The sequence below is a fragment of the Typopeltis vanoorti genome, chromosome 12 (assembly GCF_054136105.1).
Source record: "Typopeltis vanoorti isolate ZY-2024b chromosome 12, IOZ_Tvanoo_1.0, whole genome shotgun sequence".
Lineage (NCBI taxonomy): Eukaryota > Metazoa > Arthropoda > Arachnida > Uropygi > Thelyphonidae > Typopeltis > Typopeltis vanoorti.
This window is the reverse complement of record NC_143560.1, coordinates 133,460,178-133,474,872: the sequence shown is the minus strand read 5'-3', so window position 1 is coordinate 133,474,872 and position 14,695 is coordinate 133,460,178. Positions and strand designations below refer to the sequence as shown.

Here is a 14,695-nt window from a genome sequence, read left to right as displayed (position 1 = left end):
CCTTCCAACTCCAGATCTGTTTCCTGGCCGCCATCCACTTTGCAACACATATATTCTGTCTTACTTCTGCTCAGTCTCATACCTCTCTCTTCCAGTACTTTCCTCCATCTTTCCAGTTTAGCTGCCACTTCTTGAATCTGCATACAACATCGTCCAAGGCACGGCTTCTCTCACCTCTTCTGTCACCACCTCCATCACAATATTAAACAGAAACGGACTTAATGCTGACCCTTGACGCAAGCCAACTGAAAACTTTCTGTCTGTCCCAGACAGGTCTGAATTCTTGTTTTCACATTTCTGTACATCTCCTGCACCAACCTGACATATTTCTCTGGTACCTTCTTCTCCCTCAGACACCTCCAGACTTCTTGCCTTGGCACTCTATCATATGCTTTCTCCAAATCAATAAACACCAGATGTAGCTCCCATTGTTTCTCTAGAAACTTTTCCATCATGCCATAACCCAAAGATAGCATCTGTCGTTGATCTACCAGGCATGAAGTTAAATTGTTCCTTTGCAATATCTGCCTCCTTCCTCAATCTTCTATCAAGAACCCTTTCTAGGATTTTCATTGTGTGGGACATCAACTTCACCCTTGTAGATGGGGACAAGAGTACTTTCCCTCTATTCCTCGGGTATATTTTCCTGTTGGCAAACTTTCATGAACAGGTCCAACAGCAGGTCAATTCCCTCTTCCCCCAGTGCCTTCCATGCCTCCACTGGAATCCTGTCTGGGCCCACCAATTTTCCATTCTTCATCCCCTTCATGGCCTCCTTCACTTCCACTCTACTGATGTTCTGCACCCCTCAAAAGGCTGCTCATCTTCTCTGCGAGTCCTTGCATTTTTCCTCATTCAAAAGTCCCTCAAAGTATCTTTTCCATCAGTTTCTTATGTCCACATCCCTCCATAATACTCTTCCTTCAGTGTCTTTGATCTGCCTCACATGTAAGATGTCCTTTGCTGCTTTATTTCTACATTTTGCAAGTTGGTAAATTTTTCTCTGTCCTTCCTTTGTTTCTAATTGATCATACAGATCTTGATATGCTATGGCCTTCACCTGCACCACAACTCTCTTGACTTCTTGCTTTCTCTCTCTATACACCTCTCTGTCCTCTTCCACTCTTGACTCATCCCACTTCTGCTTTGCCTTCCTCTTAGTTGTCACTGCTTCTTGTACATTATTATTCCACCACAAACCCTCCTTCTGCTCTCTAATCTTTTCAGATGTCTCATCAAGCACTTCGATTGCACAGCTCAGGATTAGTTTTGAATTATGTTTCCACCAATCATGTACACTTTCCGGTCCATCCAAAATCCTCTCTAACACCCTCTCCCTAAAACGATTCTTCATTTTAAGCGAAACCACTTAATTGTCTTCATCACATGGCTTCCAGAGGTTCTTATTTTCCATCTTATTTTAACGTCTGCGCACAGCACTCGGTGTTGCTGTGCCACTTGATCTGTTGTAATTATCTTACAATTTGTCACAACCTTACGATGTTTTCTTCTAGTCAAAATGTAGTCAATTTGTGAACTGTTGTTACCACTTCTAAATGTTATCAAATGTTCGAAAAACGAGTTCACAATTGCCAATCAAACGCTACTGCAAAGTCCACAATCCTCTCTCCTTCCTGGTTCATCATTCCCACTCCATAGCCACCATGCACCCTTTCACAGTCTCTATTCTGTCTCCCTATGTGTCCGTTCAAGTCTCCTCCAACAATCACCATCTCGTTTTCTTCCAGTTCCCTCATTTCTTCATCTAACACATTCCAGAACTCATCTTTCTCCTCTGCTGTACAGCCAACTTGTGAGGCGTATACACTTAAGACGACCACTTGCTCTTCTCTAAGACCCAATTTCATTCACATGATCCTGTCGTTCCTTCTACCAACTTCCAGTACTTCGCCCTTTATTCTGACACAATTTCTTCCCTCTTTATTCGCTCCAGAGTAGAACAATTTATATCTATCTCCCAGTTCCTTCACCTTTTTCCCCTTCCACCTTGTCTCCTGCACACATAAAATGTCCAACTTCCTCTTCCTCATCATGTCTGCCACCTCTCTTCCCCTTCCAGTCATGCTTCCAACATTCAGTGTTCCCACTCATAACATCCTCTCCACCTGCTGGGCTCGCTTCTTTGACTGCACCTACCCTTGATGCGGTAGCTCTCGTCCATTTCTCGCAGCTGTAGGGCGATGTGGCTGCACGCTGCTTAAGAGGTATGCCCTAGTCCTTATATCACTTTCTCTTTGCCTCATTAGATCATAGCTAGAGCTGGCAGTGAAGTTTTACGACCAGATGCCCTTCCTGACATCAACCCTTGCCATTTATCTGGGCTTGGGACTGGCCCCTATTTGGGCTTGCTTGCCTCCATATATAAGATAACAATATAATCTACAAAATAACAATATATAACAATATATAAAACCATACTAACCTTTCCAGAAGACTCATAAAATCACCAAAACAGCAGCTTTTCACTTCCTCCTTGATACCACCATGAACTGCAGAGAGATTGGTATTTCTGTAACTCTGCTGAAACTCCTGCCATCTGGTGTGGTTTCTAAGAAAACACTTTGGTCTCCCCAGATGAGGACTACATGCATACAGTAGCACTAAATTATGAATGAATATTTATTATGAGGGAAAATATGTGTCCTCATATGAGGCCATTATGCATGAGAGGGGTTAATTAGGACAGTTTGTTTTAGTGCATTATAATCATTTTTCATGGATGACATTTGTCTCATTTGCAATGATGGAAAGAAATGTTCTACAGCTCCTGGCAAACAGTTATGGAGCTGGCATTGCTTGCAGAGCATTTTGAAACTTGGTACTGAATTTCTCAAGTAAGGATAGGTGATTTTTTTCATGCCATATGCTTCAGCACTCAGCGGTCCTGCTCTGTGATTTTATTATTATTATTACCCTAAGACCCCATAGAGTCATAGACATACCTAGAACATCGCTTTTGTCATACACACAACACAGCTCATCATACCATGCCTCAAAACCATTCAAATTCTCTGCAGACAACACTCTCAGGAAATGCATTCCAATCATTCACAACTCTCTATGCAAAAACCTGCTTCTTACTCTCTTGCTCATACCCTTCTTATACAGCTTCCAGGAATGACCTCTGGTTCTCCCCAATAGCCTACAATTTTATGAAAATCCTCTTAAATGTTAATTCTATAACAACCCCTTATCAACTTGTACATATCTATCACATCACCCCTCTTTCTCCTATCCACCAGACTCTGCAAACTGCATCATCTCAACCTTTCTTAACATTCAATATGTTAAGAAAGGTTGTCAATTGCCTCTGGACCCTCTCCACCATCTTTTCATCCTTTTGAAAACCAGGTACCAAATCTGTGCACAGTAGTCCAAAAGTGGCCTAATCAGAGCCTTATACAATGGAACCAAAATTTCCTTACATCTACAAGTCATTGTGCTCTGCATCATGGCTAGAATTCATTGTGTTGCTCTCACAATTCCAGCAATATGTTCTCTAAATCTCAGATTCTTATCCACCATCACCCCAAGATCTCTTATTCCCTCCACTGCCAATAATATCTCACCATCAAGCATAAATTTTACATCCCATCTTTGTTTTCCAAATTTTAACACCTTACATTTCACAACATTGAACTGGTATTCCCACTCTCATGCCCATTCATTCAGTCTATTCATGTCGTCTTGTAAGGCCACAACGACTGCTCTACTTCTCATAGTTCATTCCATCTTTGAATCACCTGCAAACAATGGATATCCCATTACAAATCTTCCCCAATATCATTAACATACAAGTTAAACAGTAATGGACCTAAAACAGATCTCTGAAGCACACCACTAGTGACTTGTTCCTCTGGGATATTGCTTCCTCATACACAATTTGTTAATACCTGTCAGACAGTCAATCTCCAATCACTAGTCTAATATTGAGCCCCATTCACTCGTTTGACAGAGTAGGGCCCACCTCATTGTTTGGGGCTCTTAAATTGGCCCTAATTTTTGGTGGCCCTGGCTAGTGTCTTGTGTGACTGTGCATGTCCCTGAATTTGACTATCAACTTATCATGCAGTAATCTATCAAACGCCTTTGCAAAATCTAAGTATACTACTGTGTATCCCTCTCCTCTGTCCAACGAAGCCATCATCTTATTGTAATAAGTAAGTAGATTACTAAAACATGACCTCCCTTTAGCAAATCCGTGCTATCCAACGAAGATAATACCATTGCTGTCAACCCAATTCTGGATCCTGATTCTTACCAGTCTTTCCAACACTTTAACCACAGCACCTGACACACACACTGATTGTCTTAAAATTTGATGCTCGAATACTGTCACCTTCCTTATCAAGCAGTACAATCTTGCCTTCCTTCCACTCCTTCGGAACTTGACACACCATGACTCATATTAAACAAATATGTCAAAGCAGATGTCAACTTCTCAATTCCTTCAAAATAAATGGTGATATGACATCAAGTCCCACAGCCTTATTAATACTAAGTTTAATTTCCCATATACCTCTTTCTCACTCACAGTAAATCTCTGCATATCATCATCCACTGCTCTCAAACTCTCCATGATGTAACATTCAGAAGGATTAAAGACCTTTATGAACTGCTCATTAAATATCTCAACTCTATCCTCCACAGCAGTTGTCCTTATACCATTTTCTCCAATCAATGCAATCCAACCACATAATCATTCCTCTTTTTTTTTCCGATTTTTTTTTTTGGCTTAATTAGCTAACAGATGCACACACTGAACTTTTGCTACTATTACCAACCAAGTTACCCTTGTTATATCTCCGTCCTTTTGTCTTTCGGGTTTATCTTATCTTTATCTTTTGTTATCATTAAATTTTTGTACTTTACTTATTATCAGTTAACTCGTTTGCCGACAAAGTTATATTATTTAATGACTGCACCAGCCGGCAACTAAATTCTGATACACTAACCAAGATTACTTAGAAAGAAAATGCAGGGATCATCATGGTCCCGTTTCTTATATTATTAGTGGATTCCCCTCCTATGCACGGTTCGTAATTTTCCAAGCGGTAATTTAATCCACAGAAAGCATGACAAACTCATTTGATTTCACATAAAGAAATACGTTTATTCTAGCACAAACATAATGATACAAGTTAGTTAATCCTTAAATTAAAAGAGTCTGGGTTCCCTCCCTTTTCTTAATTTAACACATCCAAAATTTCTGCACTGTAATCCTCTATACTGACACAAATTCCTTCACTTATATATATATAACTATCCTCAGACTCTGACAACATATACTAAATAACCAATCTACTATCACACATGCTAATTACATATATATACAGGGTGTTCGGGATAAATTTGACAGTTTCGTAAGGAAAAAGAAAATCTTCTTTGTATCTATTAAATTTAATGAATTGACAAAAAAACATTACAGGCAGAGTTAATTACAATACTATCAACAAGATTTACTCAAAATAACCACCATTAGCATCGATCACAGCTTCAATTCTGCTTCGGAACCTCGAACAAGCTGATGCTACAGTCTCCTTGGGAAGGGCCGCAAAAACTGTTTTAATTTTATCCATTAACTGGGCTTTTGTATTACTGGAAGTGCGATTGGTGTCTTTTTCAACTGCGCCCCATACAAAATAATCCATGGGGTTAAGGTCTGGGGAGTTTGGAGGCCAAACATTTGGACTGGTGAAGTCGTAGAAATTTTCAGACAACCATTTTTGACTTTTCCCAGAGGTGTGGCAAGGGGCCGAATCCTGCTGCCATACATACGGCCTACCATTGGCTACCCTTGTTATCCAGGGCTTGACTACAGTTAGCAACTCCACGAACAAAGCCCGAATTCCAATGCCAGGGTTCTTCAACACCTGTTCCTGCAGATTTGCGAGGAATTCTGCTGTACGAACGCAATCAGATCGTCTGCTAGGGATCTTTCTTCTTGCTACATCCTCGTAGTCACCATTGCAAGTCTCTAGTTCATGCCTGATTGTTTTTACTGTATTCAGGGAGCATTGGGCAGCAGTCGTAATATCCTTATTTTGATGGCGGGCACGAATCATCATGATACAAGTTATTCTCTTCCATGATTCAGGTGGGTTCCAGCTATCCATCCTTTCTGACATCTTGTATATGAATGAAGAAGGGTCCAAACTTTTAAATGAAGAGAAGTGTGTGTTAATACATGTAACTTACGGAAAAATATAATTAATTATAAATATGTCAAATTTATCCCGAACACCCTGTATATACAAGTCAATTCAGTAGCTCTGACATAAATTTCTTGAGGCAATGCTCCCCCAAAATTTTAGTTAACATTCAATTAGGTTTTAACAGTATAGCATTATTATTCTTTAGACACAAACAGTTCGTAGCCTCGGTCTCCTACTTGGCTCAAGCCCAAAATGCCTTTTCCTTAGATATAGACAAAATGTTCAAACTGCAGACAGTTCTTGTAACACTTCACGGAAATGGGCTGTGTTCTTAAAGATCAGTTCTCCTTACTGCACGGTTACTCCGATATTAATATGAAAAGATTTCTGCTTACCGTTCTTGCTTTATCTGGATATTCAGATCTCTTTACTGTACTTTCTTTAATGGTGGCTTCACCATTCTTTTGTTCCACACGAGACGAAACACTCTTACACTGATTTATACACTGACGTTAACTCATCAGTGGCCCTCTCTTCTTAGGAATCTGGATGCACTATAGCTGCAGCTTTGATCCACGTAGCACACACAGCAAGGGGAGATTCTTGCTACACATGGCGGCAAGCTTTTCACAGCTATACAGCCTTCCGCACAGGAAACCAGATACCGACGAAATGAGAAGAAAAAGAGGATGATTCAAATCCCCCCGAAACCTATATACTCCATAACAGCGCCCTCACTTGGTGGTGTCGTCATATGTACGGCAGCTGCCAATTGGATACCATGGCCACGAACTATCTTCGACATGGCCTAAAACTATTATTAGCTTGTACACATCTTTTTAGAATTTATACATGATTTTCTACCTCAATAGATTTAACAAACCTTCTCTATTTAGTTTATGGGATACTTTAACATTGCTTAGAATTTACTAATCTGGATATACACATTTAATGAGCACATTTTCTGTTTGGAGGCATAAGTATGTCCTTATCCACTCCTTCTGAGCTAACCCTATGTTGGGTCGGAAAAGGAGATGATTCATCACATTTTCTCGACACAACACCCTCCTTGTCTGTTCTTTGTAATCCTCGTGGAACTGCTTATTATCATTCTTCTTATGTTGCCTGCATAATGCCTATTTTCTCCGTATCGCATGCTTAATCTCTTCATTTATCCATTTCACACCTACCTTATTTAACCTTCTGGAATACATTTAGTCATTGCTTCTACTAGACAGTCCTTGAATATCACCTAAGCAGCATTGATCTGTTTTTCCACCCAACTCCTCATTTCATGCTACACCTGCAACCATCTCCTGAGTGTCTCATAATCACCAGCCTTGTAGTTCCACATATACCCTTTCCTCACAGAAGTCCTCACATGGTCGGCAATCACCCAGGTAATCACTTCATAGTCATATTCATCAACTGTAGGGAGAGATTTGACACCTAATTTATAATAACATCCCCTGATGAAGTGATCAAATTCAAGACCCTTGTGTGCACTCTGTTAGATACCGCCTGCAGTAGGTTAACCTCAAAAACACGAGAAACTCATTTTCTTTACTTCGCGTTGCTAATTTGCCATCCCAATCTATATTGCCGTAATTAAAATCACTCATAATGATCATCCTTTTCCCATTTGCTTATACATTTCATGGTCACTACCATCCACATTATTAGGTCTATAACAACATCTGACTAAGCATTTCATTCTATTCACCTCTATCTCACACCATACTGCCTCAAAACCACTGGCACCATTTCCCTCTTGCATCTCTACCTTGCATGGACATAACTCTTTCTCTATCAGCAATAGCACTCCCCTTCCTTTTTACCCTTTCTATCTTCATGAAACACATCATACCATTCCATATTCTTGGGTGAACAGATTCAATTAATGTAACAATTTCATTTGCTTTGTTTCTTACACTTCTAGCATTTGTATACAAGCATAACAGCTTCTTTCTGGATCTATAGCAAGTTTCACTGATACCACTTATTTGATGTGACTTCTCTATACTTTTCTTGAACCATTTCTTTTTCTCCTTACTCATCCCAGGAAACCTTCTTCAAATCCAACTGTTTTCCCTATATCCCAGATCATCCACTTTCCTTTTTGTCTACACATGCATTCACATCCACTTGGAGCATCAACCTTTCTCATGTTATGTTCCTGCTGTTTGTCTTGCATACTTGTTCTCTCATTTTCTACACTCATGCTACCCACTTTTCTATTCATAAGCACCACTTCAATATCTCTCCTTCCTTAATCTCCACTACTTACTTGCAGAGATTCATTCTCTGCACTCATTACTATACCTTTCAGCAGCATTCTCTCCAAATGACCAACACTGGAACCATTCAAATTGCCCATCACTCTTATACAGTTCAGTTTGTCCTTCAGACTCATTCCACACATTATCAAACTGCACTCCTTTCTCTTCACACATTTCTGCTAACAACATATTATTCATAATTCTCGCAGGTCTTTTGTTACCTTTTTTATACCAACACCATTTGTTTTCATCTTCTTCACTCTTCTTACATATTTCCAATTCTCTTCATTTCACTCCACATCATCGCTTGCCTCATATTCTCTAAATCACTTTTCAAATCTTGCGTCTTTTTTTGCTATCCCTCACTCTCGCTATTTCATCGCCAATTAACATACACTTGTTTACCATCAACTCCTCTCGCCACCTTACCGTTAACAGCATTCTGTTTTTCAATGTCATTATTGCCTGCTTTATCATCAACCAAACTTTTTTCCTCAATATCATTTCTACACACTTGAACATTTGCACAATCTTCAACTGCCACGTCATTTAGGACATCATGTTCCCCTACTCATATTTAAGCAAACCTCACAGTCCATCAAAATATCACATTTCTTACCTAACTACACTTGTTCTTTTCTCTTATTCAGCCTCTCTACAAAAATATCTGCAACATCTTCCCACACATATGCACTACATACAGTGCACCATACCATTTTTGAGAAATTCACACTGTTTACTTTATGTGTCTACACAATGATTTGCCTTTCACTGCCATGTTTTATCAGTTTGCTAACAAAAACAATGAATTTATGATAATATCATCTAAAAAATTTACCCAACCACTGCATTCCACTCAAATATCTCACAGTAATACTTAATCTACAATTTAGACAATATTGACACACATTTAAATATAAAATTTACTTATCTTGCTGCAGTCCACAAGACAACCAATGTTTTACTCATGCCAACTAGCACCAAATCAGGTTGCGCTGCTGTTGCTCCTATGCATTTCCACTTTGCAGTAACATCACTTACAGTTGACCAGTGAAGCTGCAGAAGGGCAAAAATTCCTGAACTGAGCTCTTCAGTGTGGCTTATTTTACTATTAATGTTTGTCTGTAAAGATTACAAGACTGTGTGCTTCCTTTTATACCTGTTTTCCCTATATACCAGATCATCCACTTTCCTTTTTGTCTACACATGCATTCACATCCTCTTGGAGCATCAACCTTTCTTCACGCTATATAACAGCTTCTTGCTGGATCTACAGCAAGTTTCACTGATACCACTTTCACTGATATCATTGTTATGATGCATATAGCCAATTTCACAACTATGAAGGAATGCCAAGATATTTTTGTTAGTGTGTGTACTAAAAATTATGTCATACTTGAATGCTTCATTAAAATTGCCCTGCCAAATTTTCTTGATTGGCTGCAAGTGAACAAAATCAGAGCAGACAATTCCTTCATTACCTTCTTGCATGAAGTAGTCACAATTCAACAATAAATTTTCTGGCATCTTGGTCAGTCAGTCACTCAAAAGGAGCATCAACCTCATCACTATCTTGTCTTCTGATGCCTCTGGGTTTTCATTGCAATCTGTTCAATAACTGCATCCTTGTAATCACAATTTTCATTGTAACAATTTAATGTTTCTGTCAATGCATACAAACTCTTCATAATTTCTGATGTGCTGCAATGGCAAAATGATTTCATTTTCACTATTGATCTTATCTGGCAGTTCCAGGCCTAAGTGCATAAAATCACAATGAACAAAGCAGGATGGTCTTGCTGCTTATTTCTCACCAACAACTGCAATAAACTGCCCTGCTTGTGAAAGATTATCTTTGCAGTGACTTCCTTCACTGTTGACAATGATGCTAATAGCTTTCTTTAATTAAATGAAGGATGAAGTTTAGTAATGTTCCACAATACATCAAATTTTTTATAATTCCCATGTCCATTGTCTGTACTAATAATGTGGTGTTGGAATGCAGAAATTCCAAATGGATGTTTTCAAACTTCACAACACAAATGTTATGAAGAACTTTTGACTTCAATTGTCCCAAGTCAAAAATTATTTCATAAAAGTTTCAGAAATTATCCTTGCATTTGTGTTAGTATAATGAGCTGGTAAATTATAATTAACACAACAGATATTTGGATTATAAGACCATAGGTTTAATACATATATGTACAAATTCGTCGACTAGTTTCACTTCACACATACCATGTCACGCAGTGCCTTCCAATTTTGTTGTCTAACCATTGTATATCGTTACTATATTCCTTCTTTTTTTTTGCATTTAGTTTTTTCACCATTTAGTCTTGACAAAGCTAGTTTGTACATATATGTATTAAGCCTATGGTCTTATAATCCAAATATCTGTTGTGTTACTTATAGTTAATAAAGACCAAATATAACTTTAAACATGAGCAGGTAAATTGTCCATTCTCAGTTAATTAATGCACTGAGGCTAAGCAGTTTTCCCAATAACCAGCAGGCTTCCATGTATCAGTTCCTGACATGTTTGAATCAGCATAACAGTTATACAATTCGTTGCTTTCCTTGAACCAGACAAGGTTTTGTGTCTGTAGGTCAGAGAACCATCCAGCATGGCAGAATAAAATAGACTTGTTTTATTAGCATTGTAAATGTCATCTGTACAAAATTCCTGAAACAAGTTGGACAAGCTTCTTAGTTAACTCCTTTCACAGTTTTGTGGATTTCTACTGTTCAACACTAGCACTGTCGTTCTTGTCATGTGCCTTCTTGAAATCTATGTCATGCATAGATTTCAATTGAATCAACCAACTTTTGTAACTAACTTAAAATCCTTATGATTCAGCTTCTCAGCTAACTCTTGACAACACTGGACCACCATACACAGATCATTCAGTTACAGAGAACCATTAAATGAGGGTCTCTTCAATGTCTGGATACTTGCCTTCATGCTTCTATTTATAGAATGTTTCTGTTCTATGTTATAAAGACCAAATATAACTTCAAACATGAGCTGGTAAATTGTCCATTCTCAGTTAATTAATACACTGAGGCTAAGCAGTTTTCCCAATAACCAACAGGCTTCCATGTATCAGTTCCTGACATGTTTGAATCAGCATAACAGTTATGCAATTCGTTGCTTAAACGAATTGCAGGTAAACAGGGGTTTACAAAAAAAGAAAACAAAATAACAATTAACATCTTACACTGTGTGAAATACATTACTCAGTAAGTCAACCCATGTCATACCTGCAGCAGTGACAAGTGCATGTAGATCTGTTACAAGTGAACTAGCAAATACTAATTCAGCAATGTGGCCACCATACTATATGCCACAATCTAGTAGTCAGTGTCCTGAGTTACTGCATGGTGCTCTAAATAAGCAAACCCATTTCTGGCTATTTTCATAATTAGTTTTCGTTCTTTAACGTTTGTCTCAAATAAATAGCTTTCCAAATTAAATGGGATCTACTGTAATAGATTATACATATAAAACACACAAAATCATAGCCAGAGAATCATAGGACTCTGACATAGATAAATCTAAGACTTACATTATTCTTTGGATTTTTCTGATTTCTCATAAGTGAAAGTACACAGCTATGGATGAAAAATGCTAATGATAAAATCCCAACAAGAGCTGGAAATGTTGGTTTATACACTGAAAGAGATAAAAATTTTCAATTTTATGATCCCAGATAAGATATGAGTCAGTTTTAATTTTAATTCATTAATATTTCATTATATTCCATAAATCTATGGCATATACTTAAAAAATTATGAGCACTGATAGAGATAGCCTCAAGATCTACCAAAAGCAATGCCTTAAACTCTGATCTTCCTGCTATTCTTTAATGGGGTGAGGACAACCTTGTGGAATTTTCATGTTGCCAAATCTCAATCCTGTCTAAGATATCACATAACTCCCTCCAGCTTTCAGTAATGCAAGATATCAAAACACTATCAGATTTTGCTTCTTGGGCTGATCAACACCTCCAACGTTCCTGGCACAAACACATCATCTCAGCCACAGCTTCTCAATCTGTACAACTACTAACACTGATTTAATCTCCAATTCCAGTCTGGAATACTGCTCATGCACTTGAAGTGGTGATTGGTGCACCCAAAATGATTGCTTTATGCTATCACAGATCCACTCCTGCGGGATCAGCTAGTCTTGCATCAATTGCAGGCGCAAACTTGACATTTTGTCTGTTTGCTCACTTGGGAAAATTGGAGTAAAACCAAGTTTAAAATTGCTTGGTATCTTTAACATTTCATGGATAAAGTTCTTCTGAAATAACCAATATCCTTCCTTTACTCTCTTCCAAAACTGTAAGAACAATAGCAGCAGTTAGTCAGTATTTACATTCCAAACTATCTGCTCTTCTTTCTCTTTCATTCCATCTACCTGTGTTCTCTGGAACAGCCTTGCTCACTTTCTTCCATGCAGACTACGTCCTTCAGATGTCCAAAATATATGTCAACAGATTCCTCCTTTCTTCTTATTGTCTTGTCACACACAGCACTAATGTGCTATGGTACATGATATGTGATACTTTTAACATATCTTAACCCACACATGAAAGTTGTGACCTTGTATTGTGTGAGATATATTTTTAAAAAAAGTAGCAAAGAAGTTGGCTGCTAATGACCATCTCCCTTACTTTCAAGAGTACCAAGTTAAGGATAATGGACTAACAGCTTGATAACTGACTTTTATCTCCATTACTTGCATATGTCCCTGATTCCTTACCGAACCTCAACTGGCATCTTTTACAACTGTAGTTCACTTTAAGTGAGATAGAAGAATGGAAGGGTATAAGCCCTTCCATGCTTCCACCCCAAGCAGAGGCCTAAGCAAAGGAGTAGAAAGACTGACTGCCATTCGAGCAGAAGGTACATTTTTTTTTTGTTTGTTTTTTTTAAATATTAGCATTTATAAAGTCCGCTTTACATTTTTTAAAAGATGTTCCTAGCTGTAGTATAAGCAAACTGTGTACCTAGAGGGTTTTGATTTGAGCCATTCAAGTTCTGCCAAATTTTATCTTGGACTGCTTTGCAACACTCACTGGAGAAACAGGACTTGGATAGCATTGGGAGTTGTGTGGAGTGAGGAATGAAGCTTCCTCCCCCCACAAACACACACCTCCGTTGACCACTTAAAAATGAAATGTGAACAAGGTCATGGTGAGAGCTAACTTCGACAGCATGTTCAAGAAAGTGGGTCTGAATTTTGGGTTATTACACTGTATGAAATTAACTTTCAGAGATAAATAATCGAAGAGGTCATCATCAGCATTTGGAGAGCACAGCAAAGGAAATAGAAGTAACAAAGTGAGGCTAGGAAATCTTGAACCAATGCAGATCACAAGAAGGATGATTATAGGGCTAGTAACCTGTGGCATGGGAATGTCACATCTGAAAAATGCATCATATGTTTTGCCTTTCTTAGAGAAGACATTGTGCAATGCAATTAGAATAGTTAAGGTGAACTATAGTTGTAGAAAATGCCACCTGAGGTGCAGTAACGAATTGGGGGTGTATGTGATTGACATTTATATTGAAGCCCAGGATGTTGGCAAAGTGGATCAGTAGTAGTTTTTTTTTTTGCATTTATTTATTTATTGTGATATATTTTATGATCGGTGATGTCAAACTTTAAGAGCGAGGCATGCTGTAAACGTGAGAGACTTGCAGATACGATTCCACATAAGGAGTCCAAGCATAGTCCTGACAGTGCTTAATGCATCGTACTGTACTTTGACTAATTCCAGGTGCAATCTGACAAAATAAGTAGCAGCATGATTATATTTCTGATAAATTTTTGATAATAATTATATAACAATTATAAATATATTTATAAATGTATATAAATATTCATATAAATCCTTTTATTATATATTTTTGATATGTGCTTAAAGCAATATTCATTAATAGCAACAACGTTTGAGTGTATTTCAAAGGGAAAAAGGAAAAACAAGGTAGGAGTGAAATGGATGAATGAAGGATTAAGCATAAAATCTGGAAGAAGAAGGCACTGTGGAGGCAACAAGATGAATGTTGGTAATGATCAGTTGTATGAAAAGCACAAAGAGCAGGCCAGGAAAGTAACTCGAATGGCAAAGACAGTAAAAGTGCAGTACAAGAAGAAATTAGCCAATCAAGCTAAGAAAAATCCCAGCGAGTTCTTTTGTGGCAAGTAGAAGGAAAAATGACTATCGGAGG

The 14,695-nt window shown here is 38.1% G+C and overlaps 1 protein-coding gene across 2 annotated transcripts in view; it reads right to left on the bottom strand.

Annotated features, from left to right (window-relative positions):
• LOC150101235 (neutral amino acid transporter 9-like) overlaps nucleotides 1–14,695 on the bottom strand; it is a 350,447-nt gene that overhangs the window by 70,362 nt on the left and 265,390 nt on the right. For both annotated transcript variants that reach the window (XM_090401257.1, XM_090401256.1), the window contains one exon: nucleotides 12,022–12,128. In XM_090401257.1, coding sequence (XP_090257383.1) covers nucleotides 12,022–12,128 — 107 coding nt within the window. The remainder of the gene's footprint in view (nucleotides 1–12,021; nucleotides 12,129–14,695) is intronic.